General features: G+C 40.7%; 1 protein-coding gene and 1 long non-coding RNA gene across 2 annotated transcripts in view; both read right to left on the bottom strand.

The window, feature by feature from the left end:
* PAH (phenylalanine hydroxylase) overlaps positions 1-13,096 on the bottom strand; it is a 90,323-nt gene extending 77,227 nt beyond the window's left edge. Inside the window, exons 1-2 of the mRNA XM_027541955.1 lie at positions 12,889-13,096; positions 5,065-5,169 (exon numbers count right to left, since the gene is read on the bottom strand). Coding sequence (XP_027397756.1) covers positions 5,065-5,169; positions 12,889-12,948 — 165 coding nt within the window. The 5' untranslated portion in view covers positions 12,949-13,096. The remainder of the gene's footprint in view (positions 1-5,064; positions 5,170-12,888) is intronic.
* Positions 13,097-13,843: 747 nt separating this feature from the next.
* The window catches only part of LOC113892728, a 28,573-nt gene continuing 17,435 nt past the window's right edge, over positions 13,844-24,981 (bottom strand). Inside the window, exons 2-5 of the long non-coding RNA XR_003511113.1 lie at positions 23,694-23,813; positions 21,464-21,510; positions 14,207-14,266; positions 13,844-14,102 (exon numbers count right to left, since the gene is read on the bottom strand). This is a non-coding gene — a long non-coding RNA (uncharacterized LOC113892728). The remainder of the gene's footprint in view (positions 14,103-14,206; positions 14,267-21,463; positions 21,511-23,693; positions 23,814-24,981) is intronic.

Genomic DNA, 24,981 nt, shown 5'->3' with positions numbered 1-24,981 from the left:
GACTTCACATTCCAGGATGTCTGGCTCTAGGTCAGTGATCACACCATTGTGATTATCGGGGTCATGAAGATCTTTTTTGTACAGTTCTTTTGTGTATTCTTGTCACCTCTTCTTAATATCTTCTGCTTCTGTTAGGTCCATACCATTTCTGTCCTTTATCGAGCCCATCTTTGCATGAAATATTCCTTTGGTATCTCTGATTTTCTTGAAGAGATCTCTAGTCTTTCCCATTCTGTTGTTTTCCTCTATTTCTTTGCATTAATTGCTGAAGAAGGCTTTCTTATCTCTTCTTGCTATTCTTTGGAACTCTGTATTCAGATGTTTATATCTTTCCTTTTCTCCTTTGCTTTTTGCTTCTCTTCTTTTCACAGCTATTTGTAAGGCCTCCCCAGACAGCCATTTTGCTTTTTTGCTTTCTTTTCCATGGAGATGGTCTTGATCCCCGTCTCCTGTATAATGTTACGAACCTCATTCCATAGTTCATCAGGCACTCTATCAGATCTAGGCCCTTAAATCTATTTCTCACTTCCAATATATATAGATAGATAGATAGATATAGATATATCCCCTCTCTCTTGAGCCTCCCTCCCACCGCCACCCATCCCACCTCTCCAGGTTTGCACTGCATTCTGATGTTGTTACTAGCTGAGGTCTAATAGACCATGAGCCCACTGGCAGGCAGTATCACCACTTAGTGGGATGATGACTTTGGTGTTAATCAGCTATGGAAAAGACAGTCATGCTCATTAAGGATGGAGGTGACTACAAGAGTACCTAGCAAGGTACTCACAGGTACAGGTGATTCCGCCATATAACATTTCTCCTCCATTGCCAATTTTGGAGGAACTAGAATGGATTTTTCCTTTGTCTTTATTAAGGAAAGGTAAGATTATTTATACCATAATTTTTGCATTGATTCTGCCCTGCCTTTTACTAGCTGTTTTGATAGTAATAATGCTTGAAATCAATGTCTTCCAGTTCTCTTCTACAGTAGAGATGATGCCTTTAAGTGATTTGAAATATGCTCCCTGTAATTTCATGCTTTGTCCTTTTGCCTGTGAAGTAACAAAAAATAAGCAGTATTCTTCTGTCTGACTCTTTTTGACCTCATGGACTGTAGCCCGCCAGGCTCCACTGTCCATGGAATTCTCCGGGCAAGAATACTGGAGTGGGTAGCCATTCCCTTCTGCAGAGGATCTTCCCCACCCAGGGATCAAACCCAGGTGTCCCACATTACAAGCAGATTCTTTACCATCTGAATCACCAGGGAAGCCCCATTCTTTTTCCATGATGGCACTTCAAATATTTGAATGAAACTATTGTTTCCTTACCCCATAATCCCTTTTCAAGTCAATTAATCTTAATCTTAATCCTTTAGCTATCTGTCACAGAGCTAAGAATGTAAGTCTCTGATGCTCCATGACTCTCCAAAATGATACTGCATAGAAATAATGAGAGCAAACATTTATTGAGCTCTTACTATGTGACAGATACTATCATTAAGTACTTTGCCTGTATTAATTCATTTAACTTTCACAACAGCCCTACAAAAAAATCTTATTACCTTCAGTTTAAACATGAGGAAACTAAGTCACCAAGAGGATAAATAACTTTCCTAAGGTTACCCAGTTCACAGGTGGCACAACTGGATTTTCAACCCAAACAGTTTGGTTCCAGACAACATAGTCTGAATCCCAATGCTGTGGGTCCCAAATCTCACTCATAACTGAGAGTCTGGAGCTCCTAACTCGAGAATAGCATAAGTTCAATGGGATACTAGTGCCTGCAAAACGGTAATGTGTCTTTCTTGAACAAGGTTCCATGGTCAAAAAACATTTGGGAAATGCTGAGTAAGGTAACACTGAATAAGTTTCCACTCTGCAGGGCTTTCCAAACTCTTTAATATTTTCACAAGCATGAGGGGTCTCCAAAATCTAGATGCAGAATTTTCCAACCCTATTTAACCTTGGAACTCTCATCTAATAAAACACCTAATAATATGTGGCATTTGATAGACTATTGTTTAGGAAATACTGCCCTAAAATGTAGTTTAGATTCATCCTTATTCTTTTTCTTTTTATTTTTTCTGGCAGAAAATGATTTCATTTTATATAATCCAGAAGTTTAGCATCATCTACACAATATAAATGGCTTCCCCACAGGCTCAGCAATAAAGAATCTGTCTGCAATTCAGAAGACACAGGTTTGATCCCTGGGTGGGGAAGATCCCTTGGAGGAGGGCATGGCAACCCATTCCAGTATTCTTGCCTGGAGAATCCCACGGACAGAGGAGTCTGGTGCACTACAATCCATGAGGTCACAAACAGTCAGACACGACTGGGCGACCAAGCACACATGCATACAATTTAAAGGCTTTGTATCTAATACTTACTTCTCCATTTGAAGTATACAAATACATTGTGGCCACCATAACCCCTTGGTTCTGCTACGCTGTGCTTACTGTGCTGTGATTACTAGCTCAGTCGTGTCTGCCTCTTTGCCACCCTATGCTATTCTGCTTTTTTTAAAATGGTCCTGCCTTGACTCTCGGTCATTGCAATTTGCTGTAAATGCTCACAATACACACTAAGCCATTCATTCTATTTTTTTTTATTTTTACTTTTTTGGGAAAAAAATTTAAATCAAGGCTCCTGAATATCTCTAGGCTTCTAACATCTTTCTCCTCTTCACACAGTCTCAAAGATTTCTCATGGGTTTCATAGATAACAGTTGGAAGCAGTAAAGGAACAGACATCATGTGAGAATCTTCTGTGGACTCAGAGTCATACCACGCATTTTATGTAGCATATACAACCTCCAGGACCTAGGGAGGTATGGATCATTAGTTCCAGTTTACAGATGAGTAAACAAAGGCACACATTAAACAACCTGTCACAGTCAATGAACTTTGGCATTCACCATCCCACGTGCAGGCCATGTTTCTTGGGTGCATTTCGTCCTGGTAAATAGTTACTTGTGGCTTATTTATTAGGTTGAAAACATCCTGTTAATTTACTATTATTTAATTTATTAACCTTAAGCTCTGACTCTCACAAGGAAAATGCTTATGAACCGTATAATACAAAGACAAAAATGTGACATTCCTGTATTTACAGATATATTCTTTCTCAGGATCAGCTTGCCATTCAGAAACCTCTCTGTCTCTCTTTTCTACACTCATTTCTTGCTCTCAGGCAGATATTTTTCTTCCTCACTTTGGATAGCCAGGTTTAATTTCATTAAAATAGACTTTATTTTTTAGATCAACTTTAAATTTACAAAAAAGTAAGAAGCTAGTAGAGAGAACTCCCATATATTCTGCAGCCAATTTCCCCTAATATTAGTGTCATGTATAAGTACTGAAGATGTGTTAAAATTAATGAACTGATGTTGATACACTTTCACAAACTAAGGACCATACTTTATTTGAATTTCTTTAGTTTGTGTCTCATGTCCTCTTTCTGCTCTACAGTCCCACTCAGGGCACTACATTATATTGAGTTGTCATATCCCCTGAGGCTCCTTTGGACTGGGACAACTTCCCAGACACTTCTAGTTGTTGATGACCTTGACAGTCTTGAAGAGTACTAGTCAAGTATTCTGTACCCTGTTCATTAACTGGAATTTGTCTGATGTTTTCCTCATGGTTAGACTGGGGTTATGGGTTTAGGGAAAGAAGATCACAGAGGTGAAGGGCCATTTCATCAAGTCACTCTGTATGGCCCACACCTAAGGAGTGAAGAGTTATATTCTTTTCCTTCTTTGACTCCAGAGTATCTGTTTAAATTATTTGGCATTCTTCTGGCTGGGAGATCTGTCTCTTCACCTATTTATGTATTTAGTCACCAGGTAGAGTCACCCCTAAAGTACTAGGGGTAAAAAATTATTTGGTTCAAAAATATTTCTTCTTGCAATCCAGGGCAAAAGCATTTTTGAAAGTCTATTTTCCTTTGCTCACATTTAAATATAATTTCATTCTTTTTCATTTATGATTTTATATTGGAGTATGATTGCTTTACAAAGTTGTGTTAGTGTCTGCTGTACAACAAAGTGAATCAGCTATAACTATACATATATCCCCTTCCTCTTAAGCCTCCTTCCCACCAACCACCCCCTACCGCATTCCACCCCTCTAGGTCTTGGCAGAGCACTGAGCTGAGCTCCCTGTGCTCTGCAGCAGCTTCCCACTAGCTATCTGTTTTACACATGGTACTGTATATATGTGAGTGCTACTCTCTCAATTCATCCCACTCTCTCCTCCCCCCAGTGTGTCCCATGCTTGTTCTCTACATCGGCGGCTCTATTCCTACCCTGTAAATAGGTTCATCTGTACCATTTTTCTAGATTCCATATATTATTTCATTCTTAACTGAACATTTTATATATATAAACTGAGCCTATAGAGGATATAAAGATGACTCACACAAGGTTCCCTGCCTGAAGAAACAATCCTTGGGATCAATCAGAAATGTATGCATTTCACAAGGTAAATAAGTGCTGTGAAAGTGTTAGTCTATAGTCCACAGTTAAAAAGTGCTTTGGGAACATTGAGAGAATAGTACAGTCATCCTTCTGTATCCGTGGAGGACTGATTCCAGGACCCCATGGGTACCAAAATCCCTGGATGCTCAAGACTCTCATATAAAATGGCAGTACTAGCATAATGAATACAGTCAGTCCTCCCTACCAGTGAGCTGCACATCTGTGGATTCAACCAACCCCAGATAGAAATTTTAGTTGAATCTGAAGGCGGTATGACTTGTAAATATGAAGGCCAACTCAATTACTTCAAGCAAAGTTTGATACAGGAAGAGGGAGTCCAGTGTTGGCTTCCTGGGTGTGCAACCACGATTCTGAATGATCCTAATTATGAAATGGAGAAACCTTAGCTCACAGACAATGAAAGACTTATCTAAGATCACACAGTTGGGTAATGTAAGAGCCTAAGCTGAAAATCAAGTCTTCCAGTTCTAGACTCTATGTTCTTTTCACTGCATCCAACCAGAAGATAACACAGAAGTCTGCTATGCCATTATTTAAAACAGAAATGAATAGAGCACTTACCTCAAATAAACGTAATACTCTGGCCAGTGCACCAACTTCTTCTTTGAGTGAGAAGATCAGCGATACAGCATTTTGATCAGAGTTGCCTTCAATATAGCTCGTTTCCTATAGGAGTAAATGCACTTGGGTAAAATGCTTTCTTCACAGCTCAACAATTCAGTCCTATGAAACCCCCAAGGAAGAAGCGAGCATGAACTTTCTCTACTAGTTAAGCCTTGGAATACAATGAGCTACATACATTCTATATAGAAGTATATGTGCAAGGGAAAATAAGTAAATCAAGGAAAGTAAAACATTAAATGATGCTCACAGATCATATTTCAATTTTAGAAAACTCTAATTATTCACTGGGGCTTCCCTGGTGGCTGAGATGGTAAACAATCTGCCCGCAATGCAGGAGATCCAGGTTCAACCCCTGGGTTGAGAAGAGTCCCCTGGAGAAGGGAATCACTACCCACTCCAGTATTCTTGCCTGGAGAATTCCACGGACAGAGAAGCCTGACCAGTTACAGTCCATGGGGTCACAGAGTCAGACACAACTGAGTAATTAACACACACACAATTATTCACTGATGTCACCAGTCACTCTAAAGATTGCCTTTCAGTGACACTTACAAGTGCGAGGTACAATCAGGGCTCTGAGAGAAATAAATGAATAAGAGGATGCCCCATTCATCAGCAGCCCAAATTTTTACGTAATAGACACATACACAATAAGCAAGGTAAGTAGAAAAAGATCTTAAAGGTGGTATGATGGTTCAATAATTGTCCAGGAAAACACTGAGAAACAGAGGGTAGAAAATACTAAAGTTAGAACACACACAGGCTTTTAGCTCCAAAGACATGGGTTGGAATCCTTTCTCTTCCATTGACCTACCAGAGCACTTTGGGACCAACAGCTTAACCTTCTTAATTTCCTCATGTGAGAAATCAGGCTAATGTATAATCATGCCAAGCCCTATCAAAACAGTATTCAGATGATGAAAGAAAGACAGAAAATATTTAAAATATAATACTAATAAAAGCATTCAAAATGATGGAAATATTAAAAATACCCACAAAAGATTTCTTGGCCTTCAGGAAAGAGCTCGCAGGAGCATTAACTTGTTCCCAGATGCTGGGATCTGAGATACCAATTGTTGGAAAGGAGTCACAGAATACATAAGAGCACACAATTAACCCACTGGAAGATAGACATCTTAAAACAGCAAAGAATGTCAAGGATCTAATATTTTCTCCAGCCATGTGATAGCAAATTAAGGTGGGACTAGGGTTGCCACTCCAGAAAGGGTTGGCCAAAATCTTAAAATGTTAAAGTTAAGGATTAAATTAGGTTTTACAATAATACACAAAGTTCCACGTGTGCTTTCAAATAAACATCATATACCTAAAACTGGGAACAAAAACTCCATGCAGAACAATTACTCTCTTATAAGCAAGTTAATGAAATTAGTGGAATGGATGTTGCGTTATCTCAGTGAGAAGGCTGGCTGGGCAGGCTCTTGGTGACTTGGCATCTTAATCTCTGTGTGGCCACTGATGAAATTCTTTTAATTCAGAGAATTCAGATTTTCCCAGAACCTCACCTGAAACAGTGTGGGCGAAGAACCAAAATTATCAGTAAGTGTGATTAGAGGGAGCCTTAGATGAATAGCAAGACCAAACTGTTATATATCTTTGTATGGACCACAGTACTATCTTTCTAAAAAATTTTTTTTGATCTACCATATATTAAAAGCCCTATAAAGTCATGTCTGACTCTTTGTGACCCCATGGATTGTCTGTCCATGGGATTCTCCAGGCAAGAATACTGGAGTGGGTTGCCATGCCCTTCTACAGGGGATCTTCCCAACCCAGAGATTCAACCCCTGTCTCATGTCTCCTGCACTGGCAGGCAGGTTCTTTACCACTAGTACCACCTGGTTAGTATACTGTCCTAAGCATTATAATAAGCACTTGATTTGGATTATCTCATTTAATTTTGATAACAATCTAGAAAATAGGTTTTCTCCAAGTGCCGTTTTTATTGATGACAAGAGGAAGGCTTAGAGAATTTAAATAACTCATCCAGAGCTGCACAGTTAGCAGTGGAGCCCATGTCACTGGATGCCAGCACTCTGTCCATGAATCACAACTTCCTGTGGACTCTACTTTCTGTCTCTGACCCTGCCAGAGACACACAAATCAGTCTCTGATGTCAGTCTTCTTCCTAGGAGAGAACACTAAGCCTTCAGTTCTTCCCAGTTTCCTTGAAATGATGAAACATTTCTATTTCTAGTTCACTTGGCAACATTATCCTCTCCTGTTGGCCTCCAGGAAACAGAACATTTCAACAGAAGTCACCTACGACTAGTGCGATTCAGATGTGAATGTATGGAACTCTGTCAGCCACTACCTCCCCACTTCCACCCAGCCAGCCTGACCTTCTCCAGAAATGGCTCTCAGGGTCAGGCCTTTCTTTGGTTCCCACTGACAACAATCCAGCCCTCAGTGATTGGCAGTGATTGGATGCTTCTAGCAGAATTTAGGGCTTCCCTGATGTCTCAGACAGTAAAGAATCTGCCTGCAATGTGGGAGACCAAGGTTCGATGCCTAGGTTGGGAAGATCCCCTAGAGGAGGGCATGGCAACCCACTCTAGTGTTCTTGCCTGGAGAATCCCCATAGACAGAGGAGCCTGGTGGGCTACAGTCCATGGGGTCGCAAGGAGTCAGACATGACTTGGCAACTGAACAACAACATAGCCAACAATATACAATACCTCTTTCGAATTTTCAAAAGTCTCGTTGGTGCCTCATCTCCTGAGATTCACCCTCAGGAAACTCCTTTCCAGAAAACTGACTTCCTCCTTCCCCTTTCAACACCTCATTACAGGAAATGCACTGCATCCTACCCTCTTCCCCTTTCAAATCCATTACCCTTCCTCAAAAGCCCCACGGGTAGTACTTCTCTCAGAAAACTTCTGTACTCCTCAGCCAAGGTGGATAATCCCTCCTCAATCTAGGTATTCCGTTTGTCTCCTGATGCCCACATGGGACTTGAGAATAACTGACTCACAGAGATAGGCTTGTCCACAATCTCATTTTGGGGAAACTATGGGCCAAAGAAAGTGACTCACCTGAGAGCACACAGGCAGTGCATGGCAGGTTAAGAACTCAGGCTCCTACTATGGAGAACAGTATGGAGGTCCTTCATAAAACTAAAAACAGAATTGCCATATGATCCAGCAATCCCACTCCTAGACATATATCTGGACAAAACTATATTTCAAAAAAATACATGTACCTCAATATTCATAGCACCACTATTCACAATAGCTAAGACCTGGAAACAATTGATATGTCCATCTGACAGATGAATGGATAAAGTTGTAGTACATATATATATACCAGCATATATATATATATATATATATATATATATATAATATATTATATATTACTGGGAGAAATATCAATAACCTGAATATGCAGATGACACCACCACCCTTATTATTTTGAAATGAGGAAACAGACTCAGCAAGATTAAGTGGCTTGTCCAAGGACACTCAGCTAATGAGCGGCAGAGCCTGTAAAGTGAACCTAAGTCCAATAACTCCAAAATCCTTAATCTAAATCCCAGTGACCCAACTGGAACAATAGCTCCCCTTTTCAAAGCTTGAGGGACCTGAACTGAAAGGAAGCTTATGGAATTTTGTGAAATGATGTGATCTTGGGTGGATTCTGATTCCAGTACTGTTCTGTGGACCAGCATGGGATCTTGGACAAATCTTTTCCAGAATGTGTTTAAACTGGCTCATAACCTGTAATTATTTGCTTCAAATAGATATGTGACTTAAAAACACATGTACACTCAGGATGCATAAAGGTACAGAAAATTAGTTTAAAAACTAGAAAAGGAGAAAGAAAGCAGAGAGAAAAAAAATCTTTACTAGCAACCAAGAAGAAAAGAATTTTGATCACTGAGAATTGTACAACTGCCCTCATCTCACATGCCAGCAAAGTAGTACTCAAAATTCTCCAAGTTACGCTTCAACAGTAGCGTTGAGTTCAACAAATCATGAACTTCCAGATGTTCAAGCTGGACTTACAAAAGGCAGAGGAACCAGAGATCAAATTGCCAACATCCGTTGGATCATCAAAAAAGCAAGAGAGTTCCAGAAAAAAATCTACTCTTGCTTTATTGACTATGCCAAAGTGTTTGACTGTGTGGATCACAAAAAACTGTGGAAAATTCTTCAAGAGATGGGAATACCAGATCACCTGACCTGCCTCCTGAGAAATGTGTTTGCAGGTCAGGAAGCAACAGTTAGAACTGGACAATGAACAACAGACTGGTTCCATATCGGGAAAGGAGTACATCAAGCCTATATTTTGTTACCCGCTTATTTAACTTCTATGCAGACTACATCATGAGAAACGCTAGGCTGGAATCAAGATTCCACAAGCTGGAATCAAGATTGCTGGGAGAAATATCAATAACCTCAGATATGCAGATGACACCACCCTTACATCAGAAAGAGAAGAAGAACTAAAGAACCTCTTAATGAAAAAAGTTGGCTTAAAACTCAACATTCAGAAAATTAAGATCATGGCATCCGGTCCCATCACTTCATGGAAAACAGATGGGGAAGCAATGGAAACAGTGACAGACTTTATTATTTTGGGCTCCAAAATCACTACAGATGGTGACTGAAGCCATGAAATTAAAAGACGCTTGCTCCTTGGAAGAAAAGCTATGACCAACCTAGACAGCATATTAAAAAGCAGAGACATTACTTTGCCAACAAAAGTCCATCTAGTCAAAGCTATGGTTTTTCCAGTAGTCATATATGGATGTGAGAGTTGGAATATAAAGACTATATTCTGCTGAGTGCCGAAGAATTGATGCTTTTGAACTGTGGTGTTGGAAAAGACTCTTGAGAGTCCTTTGGACTGCAAGGAGATCCAACCAGTCTACCCTAAAGGAAATTAGTCCTGAATATTCATTGGAAGGACTGATGCTGAAACTCCAATACTTTGGATACCTGATGTGAAGAAGTGACCCTGATGATGGGGAAAGATTGACGGCAGGAGGAGAAGGGGACAACAGAGGATGAGATGGTTGGATGGCATCATCAACTAGATAGACATGAGTTTGAGTTGGTGATGGACAGGGAAGCCTGGCGTGCTACAGTCCATGGTAGCACGTGTCAAAGAGTTGGACATGACTGAGTGACTGAACTAAACAGAGAAATACACTTAACAACAGAAATAAGTTCTTTTTGCTTTTGTCTAACAAATACATTCTATTGTTAATATATTTGGAAAAAGAGCAGTTTTCATAACTACAAGCAATTAATCTACAGCAAAGATATTCCAGGGGTACTCACTGCTGACCTTAGCGCTTTTGGGGGTCATGGGCAGAGGTGTGTTTTCACATGTGTGATTATACAAACACACATCTACAGTGTAAGACACCCAGAAACAAGAGCAGAAATCCTGCTGTGGACACACTAAGCCTGTATATTGCAGAATTTATCTATAGGAGGAAGCAGTGTGGTTGCAGAGCACAGGGTATTGGAGTCAGACCTGGGTTTGAACACTGACTCTGTGCCATTTAGAGCTATGATTTCTGAGTTTCCTTCATCTTTTAATCCGTCGCCCCATTCTATTTTTCTTCACAGCACTTATCCTCCACATGAAATTATAAGTTCATTTGGTTAAATGTTACAGTCTTGTCTCCTCCAAAAGAATTGAAGTTTCACCAGGGCAGACCTTATACCAGCTAGCTGTGCCTAGCTTAGAGTAGGTGCTCAATAAGTCTTTGTTGAGTTGAGTGAACGAACGAGCCAGACATCTCTTGCAGGATTGTTGTGCTTGCATGTGTAGATCAGCCTTCTATCTGGACTACACCTAGGGCATTCTGCTTATCTGGGTTAGAGCTTCAGGAAGGTATAAATGTGTCTTTTTGTAGACTGTCAGAGCTGGAGTCCTAGAGACTCAAAGGTGTTAGTAGCTCAGTCCTGTTCGACTCTTTGCGACCCCATGGACTGTAATCCACCAGGCTCCTCTGCCCACAGAATTCTCCAGGCAAGAATATGGAGTGGGTAGCCATTCCCTTCTCCAGGGGATCTTCCCGACCCTGGGGTCAAACCTGGGTCTCCCACATGGCAGGCAGATTCTTTACCATCTGAGTCACCAAGGGAAGCCCTCCTAGGGACTATTTTCTACCCACCTCCCCCACGTCCTAGCCCCCTCCCCCTGTTTTACAGATCCCAAACTGAGCCTCTTCACCCAGTTAGGGGACTTCTTGATGATACACAACATCAGCAAACTAAACACAGAGTCCACGTCACCTGATCCTGGGCCCATCACCTTTCCACTAAGAAGTTCCACCAGCCACTGGGCTTGACTCAGTGTGTGTTCCTCCTGCCAGTATTCTGATACATTTCGTTGAACAAACAAATCATTTCTGGCTAGATACCCCTGGCACTTCTATATTCCAGAAAGTGTGCTAAGAGCTTTAAAGATATTATTTCACTTGATTCTCATACTAACTCTAGGATATGGGTATTTTTATTCCAACCTTTCAAATGAATAGACTTGCGGCTCTGCAAAGTTAAATAGCTTGCTTTCAACACACAGGTGTTACAGGGCACTCTCTAAACCTTCCTCTTTACACACCACACCCCCACCCCCCGCCATCATTGATAGTGACAATTTGTGATTCTTAGGCTTCTAAGTGCTCTGTAAATGAAGTTTTCAGTTCCCATGGCTCCCTAACCAGATTGTTGCCCCTAACCTCCTGCCATGCTTGCGGGGATCCCACAGCCAGCAGCCCAGAAGCTAAATAACGCCACAGCTGGGGTCTGTTCTGGGATCTGACACCCATGGCGTCCCTCTTCAACATGAAGTTCTGTCTCCCAAGTCCTACATACCATTTCCAAAGGAAGTCTTTCTCTTGGGATTAAAAAAAAAAAGTCCACTTTTCTACACTCTCTAGTTATACTAAAACATCAATCATCCTCTGCCTCCAGCCCCCCTGGTCTTTAAATCGTTCTTAATAATCCTACAGATGACAAATCCCCATAGACCCACCTTATCTCCCAGGGGTGGGCTTTAAGTCTGAACCCTAAATTCTGGGAATGTGGCCAGTCAATTAAAGAACATACTCTGCAGTTGTTCACCTCAAGGGACAGGGAACACTTTCTAGAGAATAGAATGCACCCTGGTCGTTATTCTTGCCACATTTAAGGTTCTCTTACATTCCAAGTTCAAGGCTGACTCTCGAATATTTTCCTCTGTGTTTAATTTTCTCCTTCCCCAGGTGGGAGTAAGTCTGGGACATGGCGTTTTCTCCCAAAGGTGAAAAAAAGGATACAATTTCTTACAATTTTGCCATTTTGATTCCTGGCTGAGAACACGTGTAAACATCACAGAAGAGTAAATCCGGGTGGACCCCAACTCCCATTCCAGATTGTTAAGGACCAATGTACAGAAGAAAAAGAAGGCGACAGAGACTTATGTAAAGACACACAGAGAGTCCATCCGTGGCAGCTCTGAAAGCCGATCCCCAACTCCTGCAGCTCATTCCCTGAATGAGCTCTCTCCTTGGGAATGTCCTCTCCTTGGGAATGTCCTCTCCTTGGGAAACGTGTTGAGCACATGTGTCATCTGTCAACTTCCTAAACGTTTCCATCCTCCTCAAATGAACTCTCAATGTCCTGGTGAGTTGATGGGAGTTTGAAACACCAACACTGCTCTGACCTCTTTCCACGGCGGGAGGGGTGCAAACTCCCCTCCCTGCGAAGCTAAGCGCCCCCCACCACCCCACCCCAGGCTCACCTGTCCAAAGTCGCTGAGTTTCCTGCCCAAGGCTCGGCTCTCCAGGACCAGAGCTGACATACTGGCCTTCTCTACAGTTACCGGCCGTCAGCCGCAGGGAGATTTGCAAACAGCGCAAACAACACGTGGTGCTGAGGTTTTTAACCTGGCTTTAGGGAGGAGCGCCTCCAAGATGTCTCCTGACGCGTACCCGCCGCAGGAACGCCCCGCGATGGGCGTTGTGCTGACGCTGCAGGGCTCTGGGTCGGGACCTGGGCCACCCAGAGGGGAGGGGCAGGGGGAGCGGCCCGGGAGGGTGTGGCGGGCGCGGAGAGGCCGAACTTGACTGTCCTCCTGGGATGTTGGAAGGCCAGCGAGGGAGGCAGGACCACCTGTGCCCTGGCGATTAGACAGGTTGGGCATTTCCAGGACTCTCCAAAGCCTGGGCACAGATTCTTTGCCACTGGAGTAAATCTGTGGCTGCCTGATGAAATTATAAGAAGCAGAGTCAGTATCTTAGTTGATGTTTGGGGAGGGGTTCCTTTCTATTAACCACCAAAGAAACGACCTTTTGGGGTCTGACTTCAGAAAACTAAATAGATGACGTTGTGAATACTGGGCACTGTTGCTAAGGAGCAAAGGTGAGAGCACGACCTGGGTTGAAATGCAGCCAGTGTGTCACTGAGCTGTTTACATCTCTGCTGGGAGGGAGCACGCAGAAGAGGATGGTAGCGCCGCCTTACCAGGACGTTTTAGTAAGACTGTGGGTAAGAGAAAACATGAGGTGACACCTTTAACATTAAGTAGAGTTTTTGCCCTCTGAGCCACTCCCCCTCCACCCTCCACCCTCCCAGGTGGCGCTAGTGGTAAAGAACCCGCCTCCCAATGCAGGAGGCATAAGAGACGAGGGTTCGATCCCTGGGTTAGGAAGATCCCCTGGAGGAGGGCATGGCAACCCACTTCACTATTCTTGTATCCTCTGTCCATGGGATAGGAGAATTCCTGGAGAATCCCATGGGCAGAGGAGCCTGGTGAGCTAGGAGCCGCAAGGTTACAGAATCTGAAAGGAGTTAGTACTCACGCAGAGTTCTTGCAGTATAGTTCAACACTCAGTAACTGGGGGATACTGCTTAAAAGTGTACCATAGCAGATGCCTACTGCAGACCTTTCTTATGTGCCAGGTGGTGATGGAGATGCAGGGGGGACCCTGCCTCCGCCACCATGCTTCCACCATTCTGGAAGACAGACAGCAAACATATAAGTAAGTTTAGGCAGAGTTAAGCCTTCTGAAGAAAATAAAATAGGGGGATGGGCTAATCTGCAGGAAGATATCATTCACCTCCACTTTTTCAGTTCTGACACTGAGACGAGACATTCATTCCCAGCAGGCAAAACAACACTGCAAAGACAGAAGTTCAGAAAAGATGTGAAAACAAATCAAGATTGTCAAGGCCTTGAGTCTCTGCCTAATATTTAGCCAGGAGAGTGTAATGGGCTAAGGGAAAACAAGTCAACAAGCCAATAATAGAGGCTGCTAGAAATCCACCCATTCCCCTCCCATAATTCTTTGAAGGAATGACCAGGCACCTGCCAAAAAATTAAAAAAAAAAAAATCTCAGATTTGGGATTCAAAACAAACAGATTGACTCCTGATTCCACCTCTAACTTTGGCCAAGTCCTTGCCTCAGTTTGTCTTTAAAATGGGGTTTTAACAGGGAGCCCAGCTCAGTGCTCTGTGATGACCAGGAGGGTGATATGAAGGTGGGGTGGAAGGGAGGCTCAAGAGGCAAGGGGTATATATGTGCTTATGGCTGATTCGTGTTGTTGTACTGCAGAAACCAACACAACTTTGTGAAGCAATTATCCTCCAATTAAAAATAAATAAATAATAAATTTAAGAGGCAAAAAAAATAAAATAAAATGGGGCGGGTTGTTTAGGATTCTTGGAGCCTCTGTTACGTGTCTGGCTTTCTACTGGTTGCTGTGAATACAGACGGAAGTATAATTTATGTCCAAAAGGAGTCTTTGGGTGTGTGATTAATATTCCCTGTGGTCAGATGGAGAATCAATGTTGTTGAACATAGACGAGCAAGACCTTGACTTCCACCCTCGGGAGAATCCATATCCTGTATCGGACTCCAGTGCTTTTCTAGTGTGATAGACATGAGGTTCGGCCCCTAGGTCTAGAAGATCCTGCGGAGCAGGAAATGGCAACCTGCTCCAGTATACTTGCCTGGAAAATGCTATGGACAGAGAAGCCTGGTGGGCTACAGTCCATGGGACCGCAAAGAGTAGGATATGACTGAGTGACTAAGCTTGCACATACACACAGACGTGAGATGAAGAGTTTTCCTCCACCCCAAGATTGCCTTGCAAACATCACTTCATCCCTTGATGTTGCTGCCATACTAAGGAGAGCAATGAATGTGACAACCCTGTTATGTTGCTATTTAAGAGGCATGCAATGAATGAAAGCAAGCAATAACAGCTTCTTACTTAAATAAGTGCACACTGTATAGTAGACACTGCCAAGCATTCCCCATGCGTGGTTTCATTTTTCCCCTCCAAAACCTTGACCTATGAATCCCCACTTTATAAATAAAGAAACTGAGACACAGAAAGTTTAAATAAGTAGTTCAAAGCCAAACTACATTTCACCCAGTTCCAAGGCACTGGCTCTTACATACTCTTCCTTCCCTTCTAAAATTAAGAACAGCAATGATTTTTAGGACAACAAAATAATAGCACTTCTTTTTTCTTTTCTCATCTACTAAAAATAAAATTCTTAATTTCCTCTCTTATAAAAATGACCCAGATCTGTGTTGGGAGGAGAGCACAATTAGTTGTCTGCTGCTTTAGGGAAAAACATTTAGTAGCTTCTTTTCAAAATTGTTTTGGCTTAAAGGGGAAATTTATCCATGCAATAAGATTAAAACTCACTTACCATGAGATTGCTGATGACATGAATTTTGTACTGTTTTTTTTTTTTAAACTATCATTTAAATTGGGATGGAATACAATGTGTTGCTATTGTGAACAAGGGTGGTGGTGAGCCCTAAGAAAATTAGTGTAAAAGGAACAGCCAAGAATTCAGCCTGTGTGGAGAGGGCGTGGAGAAAGGGGAACCCTCTTACACTGTTGGTGGGAATGCAAACTAGTACAGCCACTATGGAGAACAGTGTGGAGAATCCTTAAAAAACTGGGAACAGAACTGCCATACAACCCAGCAATCCCAATGCTGGGCATACACACTGAGGAAACCAGAATTGAAAGAGTCATGTGTACCTCAGTGTTCATCGCAGCACTATTTACAATAGCCAGGACATGGAAGCAACCTAGATGTCTATCAGCAGACGAATGGATAAGAAAGCTGTGGTACATACACACAATGGAATATTACTCAGCTGTTAAAAAGAATGCATTTGAATCAGTACTAATGAGGTGGATGAAACTGGAGCCTATTATACAGAGTGAACTAAGTCAGAAAGAAAAACACTAATATGCAAGACAGTAAAAGAGACACAGATGTAAAGAATAGACTTTTGGACTCTGTGGGAGAAGGCAAGGGTGGGATGATTTGAGAGAATAGCATTGAAACACGTATATTACATATATGAAATAGACGACCAGTCCAAGTTTTATGCGTGAAACAGGGCACTCAAAGCCAGTGCACTGGGACAACCCTGAGGGATGGGGGTGGGAGGTGTGAGGGGGGTTCAGGATGGGGGATGCATGTACACCCGTGGCTGATTCATGTCAACGTATGGCAAAAACCACTACAATGTTGTAAAGTAATTAGACTCCAATTAAAATAAATAAATTCTTTTTTTTTTTTTTTACAAAAAGAGAGAGAATTCAGCCTGTCGACCACTGAGATTTGCTGACCGACCAGGAAGAGGTAGGCACCATGTCGCAAGATGTGCAGTTGTATACCTGGTAAACTTAGAGTTGACCTTCACTTGGAAGTTGAAGATTTCCCAATCACTGCAGGTTATCAAAAACTTGTCATTTAACCTCACAGGTAGAGAGTTGAGTTAATCATAATCTCTGAGTTCATGGCAAGTAATCAAAACCTCCAAGGCCTGTCTCTTGTTTTATTTATTCATACTCTTTTATCTTCATGCCACATTCCCATTCCTTTCCCCTAGATACGACATCCTTAACATGTTTTAATATTTAGTCGTGGATTTATTAGCTACAAGGAAATATTGGTGTGTGTACATATTTTTCATGAATATGAGTGATGTCATAATATAGATTTGTTGTTGTTGTTGTTTAGTCATTAAGCCATGTCCAACTCTTTTGTGACCCAGTGGACTGTAGCCCACCAGGATCCTCTGTCCCTGGGATTCTCCAGGCAAGAATACTGGAGAAGGCTGCCATTTCCCACTCCAGGGGATCTTACTGACCCAAGGTTTGAACCTGTGTCTCCTGCCTTGGCAGGCAGATTCCTTAACACTGAGCCATCTGGGAAGCCCCAGTATAAATTTACTATAGCATATCCATGTATATAGATTTTCTATAGATTTTCTGGTTTCTAACTTTTTTCTTTCTACATTCTTGGAACATGGTCATGCTACTGAATGTAGTAACTCTTTGCTCCTTTAACTAGTGTAGTATATTTCACACTTTATAACTACCATATTTGATTTTTCCATTCCCCAGTGATGAATCCTAGGCTGTCTCTAACTTTACACCACCCTCAACAGTAATACTGTGGTAAATATCCTCATCCTTGTCTTCTCACATCCTGTGTGAGAATTTTTTCTGGGATAGAAGGATGAGGTCCTGAATCGTAGGAAACATGCATCCTTAATTTCACAAAGTAATGCCAGATTGCCCCCTTTGAATGGCTTGTATGAGTCCACATTCCCACCAGCACAGCAAACGGGTTCCTGTTGCTAGGTATCCTCAATATGGTCTTTTCCAAATGTCTGATTCCTTGCCAGTATGTTCAATATGAAAAGTTATGTTCCCCAGGGGCTCAGCTGGTAAAGAACTGCCAGTCAATGCAGGAGACTCAGGTTTGAACCCTGGGTCAGGAAGACCTCCTGGAGAAGGGAATGGCAACCCTCACCAGTATTCTTGTCTGAAAAATTCCATGGACAGAGGAGCCTGGCAGGTACAGTCCGTGGAGTTGCAAAGGGTCAGACACAACTACACATGCACACACACGTCTAATGAGTGGGTTTGAGCATCTATGTACTTAAGAACTACACTCTGAATGCTGCTAAGTCGCTTCAGTCGTGTCCGACTCTGTGCAACCCCATAGACGGCAGCCTACCAGGCTCCTCTGTCCCTGGGATTCTCCAGGCAAGAACACTGGAGTGGGTTGCCATTTCCTTCTCCAATGCATGCATGCTAAGTTGCTTCAGTCGTGTCTGACTCTGTGCGACCCCATAGATGGCAGCCCACCAGGCTCCGCTCTGAATAGTTCTTTATCAAACACTTTGCCTATTTTTATATTAGGATTCCTGGCTTTTGCATTTAATTGCAGGAATAATTTGTGTAGTCTCGATATTAGGCCTTGTGCCTTTCTCAGATCACTAAAGATATCATCTTGTCACCAATCACTCTCAGTTAACTGTCAACTGGTGTCTTTCCTTGAGAAAAGTTATAATTTACATATAATAAAAAATTGATCTTAAAAATGTTGTGGCTTGTGCTATTGGGATCTTTTTAAAGAAGTCCTTCCTTATTCCTATGTTGCTATGACACTGTTTCTTTCTTCTGTCATCCTGAGTTTTCTCTTTCACATTCAGATCTTTAATCTTTCTGGATCTCTTGTATATGAGATACAGTAATGACCCAGCTTTTTTTTTTTTTCTTCTCTCTCCAAATCACAAGTCAGCTTTTCTATAACAAGTGCAAAAAATTTCCCCCAATTTTTATGTCAGAATTTTCTGAGTCAAGATGAAATTGCCGTTTGTACCTGAGTCTTTCTCTAAAGCTTAATTTTATTCCATTGGTGTATTGCATTATATCTCTTCTTGTGTGTCAGTATCATACTACATTTATTATTACAATATGATCTGGTAATATATCTTAATATTTGGTTGTCAGGTCCCCTTTCTTGCTTGTATGTTTTCAAAAGTTTATTTGGGTATCAGTACACACTTACTCTTCCATATTTCATCTGAAACATTGATTAGTTTGACCCTGAATGTGTTGGATAATCTGTGGACACTTGTATTAAACAGGAGCAGTCAAGAGTAGACATACATGCTAGATCCAAATTTATGAACGCAGCCAAAGTTTCTCCATCAATAATATACTTGATGTAGGTTTTTGATGTTATGACAAGCATTGGATTTACAAAAATCTCTCTGCCTTTGTGTGCTGAGGCTTGTTTTTATTATAAAGCATTGAATTTAGCAAATGCTTTTTCTCTATCTACCAAGAAAATGATGTGATGTATTTCCTTTCATCTATTAATATAATGAATCACATTGGTAGATTTTGTAGGTGTTAAACTCTTCTTATATGCCAGGATAAACCTTTGATTATAATATATTAATTTTTATTACACTAGTAGATATGGTTAGCTTATGTTTTACATAAGATTTTCCCATCTCTTTTTAGTAGTGAAATGAAACTGAAATTTTATTACTTGTACCATCATCTTATTTTGAAATCAATATTATAGTAATCCTGCACAAGGAGTTGTACAACTTACCCATTTTTATAATTTCTGGAATAACCTATAGAAGATAGAAAGTATTTGTTTCTTGAAGATTTGGTAGGACCTCTTGTAAATATGTTGGACCGAAATTTTGGAAAGCAGGAAAAGTAATATAGTCCAATTTATTTTACTTTTATTGGCATATTTATATTTTATGTTTCTTCTCAGTTTGTATTTTTTTTTTCAGAAATTAATTCATTCTGTCAAGGTCTCAACAAAACTAACATATTACTGTTTATAACATTCTTTTCTTATTTTGGGGGGTTTTTCCTGTGGTCATGTATGGATGTGAGAGTTGGACTGTGAAGAAAGCTAAGGGCTGAAGAATTGATGCTTTTGAACTGTGATGTTGGAGAAGACTCTTGAGAGTCCCTTGGACTGCAAGGAGATCCAACCAGTCCATTCTGAAGGAGATCAGCCCTGGGATTTCTTTGGAAGGAATGATGCTAAAGCTGAAACTCCAGTACTTTGGCCACCTCATGTGAAGAGTTGACTCATTGGAAAAGACTCTGATGCTGGGAGGGATTGGGGGCAGGAGGAGAAGGGGACGACAGAGGATGAGATGGCTGGATGGCATCACTGACTCGATGGATATGAGTTTGAGTGAACCCCGGGAGTTGGTGATGGACAGGGAGGCCTGGCGTGCTGCGATTCATTGGGTCACAAAGAGTCAGACATGACTGAGCAACTGAACTGAACTGATTGTGTCTATATTTATTTTTCCTTTTTTACTTTGTATTTTGTTCATCTGAATTTTCTCTTATCCTGCCAGATGTTTGCCCAGTAAGAGTCAGCATTTCATAAGACTGCTCCTCCCTCTTGTTTGTGTTGTCATCTAGTTCATTGTTTTTCTCCACTTTTATTTATTATGTTGTGTTTGAACTTGCTTTGTTGTTCTTTTCCAAACTTCTTGAGTTGAACACTTAGTTTATTTGTTTTTAATTTTCTTTGTTTTCTGATAAATGCATTTAAAATGAAGTGTTTCTAAGTACTGCTTTGGCTGTGTCTCATTAATTTGATACAGTTAGTGTTTTTGTTATTGTTTGGTTCTAAGTTTTGAATATAATGATCTCCATAATTCAAGAGTTATTAGTAGTCTGTTGTTTAAATTCAAAATACTGGAGATGTTTTTAGCTCTCAGTTTTAAAATTTCTAACTGAATTACCTCATGGCTAAAGAGCCCAGTCTTTGTCACTATGATTCTTTGGGGTTTATTGAAGCTTTTTTGGTGACCAAGTACATGTGGCCAATTTTTGTTTTCAGATATTCAACATTTTCAGATATAATATAAAAAATAGGTAATCTTTATTTCTTAGATATAGATAGATATAGATATCTTAACATGCTCACTTCAGAAGTTAATAGATCAGATCAAAAAACTGATATAGAACACAACACATTCAAATATTTATACAGAGATTATAATATACATACATATCTTGTGTTTTAATCTAATCTGAAAATTTCTTCTTATTAGTAAGCTTAACCCATTTAAATTTATTATAACAACTTTTATATTAGGGCATATTTCTTTTATTTTATTTCATATTTTCCATTTGCTACACTTTCTTTTAATTTCATTTTCTCCTTTTTAATCTTTCTATAGAAGAACAGATCAAGTTTTGCTCTTATGATAAAAAAGTTACCCCTTCTATTTGTTTTTCTTTGCTGGTTGTTATGGCCTGAAATGTTTGTGTCCCCACTAAAGTTCATATTGCAATGCCTCATCCTCAGTGTGATGGTATTTAGAACTGAGGAATTTGGGAGGTGATTAGGATGTGAAGGTGGAGCCCTCATGAGAGGGATTAGTGCCCTTATGAGAGGAGGGCACTCCTGTTTCTTCTCTCTCTGCTCTTCACTGTGTATAATACTGTGAGAAGATGGCCATCTGAAAACCAGGAAAGGGGTTCTCACCAAATAGTAGATCCGCTAGCACCTTGATCCTGTCCCAGCCTCCAAAACTGTAAGAGATAAAAGTGTTTGCTATTTTAGCCACCCAGTCTGTGGTATATTTGTTATAGCAGACCAAACTAAGACACTGGTTATCTCTAAGTTGTTATTTATTTTTTCCATTTTGATATAATGTTTAATTTCATTTACTTGTTTGCAGAGTTACACACTCATGTAGATCAAAAATCCAAAAGTAAAAGCATAAATAATGAAAATTCTCTCACACTCACACATCCTTCAGCTGCCTGATTCTCTTTCCCAGAGACAACCAACATTATCATTTTCTTCCAGAGACTTTAAAGCAAATATATGTTTGCATTTGTGTGTGTACATGTATTCTTTCTCTTCCATTCAAATAGTAGCACAGCATACATGGTACCTTGGCATTTTAAACTTTTATCTTAATAACATGTCTTGGGATCATCCTGCTTACTATATACCTTCTTCATTCTTTTTTTTTTTTTTTTTGGCAGAGCTGTGCAGCCTGAAAGATCTTAGTTCCCTGACCAGAGATTGAAGCCGTGCACCATGCGGTGGAGGCTCGAAGTCCTTACCACTGGACTGCCAGGGGATTCCTCATCACTCTTTTTAATAGCTCCATTGTACTTCTTTGTATAAATTATCATAATTCAATTAGTACTCTGTTAATTAGCAGTTTTGTTGTTTCCAATCTTTTGCTATTACAAATAATGCTGTGATAAATAATTTTTATGTGCATCATTTTACATGTATGTTAGCTTATGTCTGTATGGAAAATAGACTGTGAGTAGAATTTCTAGGTCAAAAGGTATGGACCTATATCATTTCGATAGATACTGGTAAATTATCCTCCAGAGGGTGACCATATAATTTATCATCTAAACCAGAATTTTTTGATAGTGAAAGTGGTGCTAGTGATAATTACACTGACATAGCAGGTATAAATTGGGACTATCTCAGGCAAATCATTGTGAAGAGTTTTCCAGTCCTTATGGGTTCATAAGGACAGTTCATACACTATCAGATAAATATTTTTATCTGATCTATTTTATCTATTTATTTTTTATCTATTTTCTATTTATTTTACTATTTATTTATTACCTATTTATTTTATCTATTTCCTATAATTTTTCCAGCCCAATATGAGTTTGCTTACCTCAGTATTGACAAGTCTTAACAAGTAGGTTCAGATACACAGAAAAACCAGACATCACTTGAAGAAACCTAAAAATCTGCCAAGTCAGGATTCACAGCAAAATGGTCATCAATCTTATCTGGGGATGAGCAGGGCTATAGCCTTCTTGGGTGAGTACACACAGGCAGACTAGAATATCTGAGTGAATGAGAGATCTATCAGACCTTCTGGAAGCTCAGTACTTGCCTTCACACCAACTGATGACCATGAGACTAAGGCAGGTCTGGATCTCAGAGCCTTTCCTGGATCAAGCAGAAGTCATTGACCTCAGCCATCCATTGCATAAGCTGATGAAGATGCTATGGTACAAAACCTAGAACTAACTTCCCTATTACCATCTCTTCGCACTAATATGAACCACTTGAGCCAAGAACATTTATGAATTCATCACTGTGAGAGGAGAACCCACACATGTGGCCTTATACCGGCCACGAGACCTCTTCTGCACTTACAAATTTTAAAATCCTTGAAAATCTTGAGGGGGAAAAAACTCATTATGGTTTTAATTAGAATATCTTTTACTTTGAGCAAGGTGTCTATTTACTTTTCTGTGAATTATTTATACCTTGAGTTATACCCTTGCCCTTTACAGTTTAAATCATTGGACAGGACAGAGACCTGGGGCTTTATCCCCAAACTTTGCCCCCAACCCGTTACACTGCACTGTGGAAGATACCTGCTCTTCATGGAAGCATCTATAGGTATAATCTAGTACTGGTGTTCTCTGGCACACACACACACAAAAGATGTCTCAATTCTGATTATTTCTCTAACAGAGAGTCTTGTATTTAGCTTGGAGATTTCCTATTGGGGGATTATAAATATGGTTCTGTGGTCTGAGTGACGGCCTCTGACTTAAAGAGGTTCATCCCACAGTGAATTGTCTCTTTGGAGTCATCTCACCATGTAGCCTCGTTCAAGAAAGACATACCTCTGTCCTTCCAACGGAGGAGTCTAGCTTGCTCTCACTGTGACCATACATTCATGTTTAATATTCAAATAAGCTAGAGAGTTTCTTACCTTTATACAAGAGTCAGGCATAGTTCATCCATCCCCTAAATTCCAGAGGACAAAGACCATGGTCTCTGTTAGGTTCTTTTTAACCTCCCTAACTTGCTGTAAGGTGAAGGAGAAAGAAGTCTGGGAAGAAAGAGTAAGATAAATATCTTATGATATTGCTTCTATGTAGAATCTTAAAAATGGGTACAGATGAACTTATCTACAAAACATAGAGTTACAGAGGCAGAAAACAACATTATGGATACCAGGGTGGGAGGGTAGGGAGGGATAAATTGGGAGACTGGGAAAAAAGAAAGGAGAAACGTGACAGCACACAAGTCAGTGGAAAGGAAAGATGTCTCAGCACACTAACAAATCTCTGTCTAATAAATTTTCTATTTCTGCCATTTGTGTTAGTCTCCTAGACTCCCCTTATAAATCCTTAAAGTGAGTGTTGAGCTGAGGGTTGCAAAATAGGCTTCAGCGTCTCTTAGAATGTCCTGCATAGAGTGTCAGGCTCCAAAATACCAACCACGAAACAATCACATTTAACATACCATTAGAGTAATAACAGGAACTATAGGTCTCAAACAAATTCAGATATTCCTTTACGTGTGTAATTAGGTATGCATTTGTGCAGAATTTAGAAAAGGAGCATGTGGAGAGGTAATTTTCACAGCATTTCTACATGTCTTGGACTCCCCTTTTCAAGGATATTGGCAGAGCAAACAGCCTTGGAGCTGGGAGATTAGATTCTGTGTGTCCAAGGGCAGAATGTTGTTCAGCATGGTAGATAGAGAACCTCTCCATCCCAGAAGACACCCCATGATAATAAAGCTTTCTCCTCTACCCAGAGAAGATTTTCATATGTTCCAAGGCAAAGATAATGTCTCACTTTGGAGAGGAGGATGGGAAAGTTGCCATCAATCCTTAAATAAGATCGGAGTTTCCTGAGCTCCTTGTTCCTCCTCTGTGACACAGATCCAACGTGTGTTCAGCATCTGCCCAGATTCACTCTGCACTGATGCCCATGAACTTGAGGGACAAGGGGAGCCAACATGAACATAAAACACGTTGCCTGCTGTGCTCTGAGAAATTTACTGCCTAGATTCATTTGGGTTTGTTGTTTCCTTACCGGCCAATTTCATGGAAATTTGACACGTCAGCCTAGTAGTTACACTGATATTTGGGAACTGCTTAACCCACTTGATGGAGAAGAAACAAAGATGTGGCATCTGTGGCGAGTTGCCCCATTTTCTTTCTCTCTCTCTCAGGAATAGAAGCTCAGAATATTAGCTATCCAGCCCCA

The sequence above is a fragment of the Bos indicus x Bos taurus genome, chromosome 5 (genome assembly GCF_003369695.1).
Source record: "Bos indicus x Bos taurus breed Angus x Brahman F1 hybrid chromosome 5, Bos_hybrid_MaternalHap_v2.0, whole genome shotgun sequence".
Classification (NCBI taxonomy): Eukaryota; Metazoa; Chordata; class Mammalia; order Artiodactyla; family Bovidae; genus Bos; species Bos indicus x Bos taurus.
Note: the sequence above shows the minus strand (reverse complement) of the source record. Positions and strands in the feature narration are given on the sequence as shown.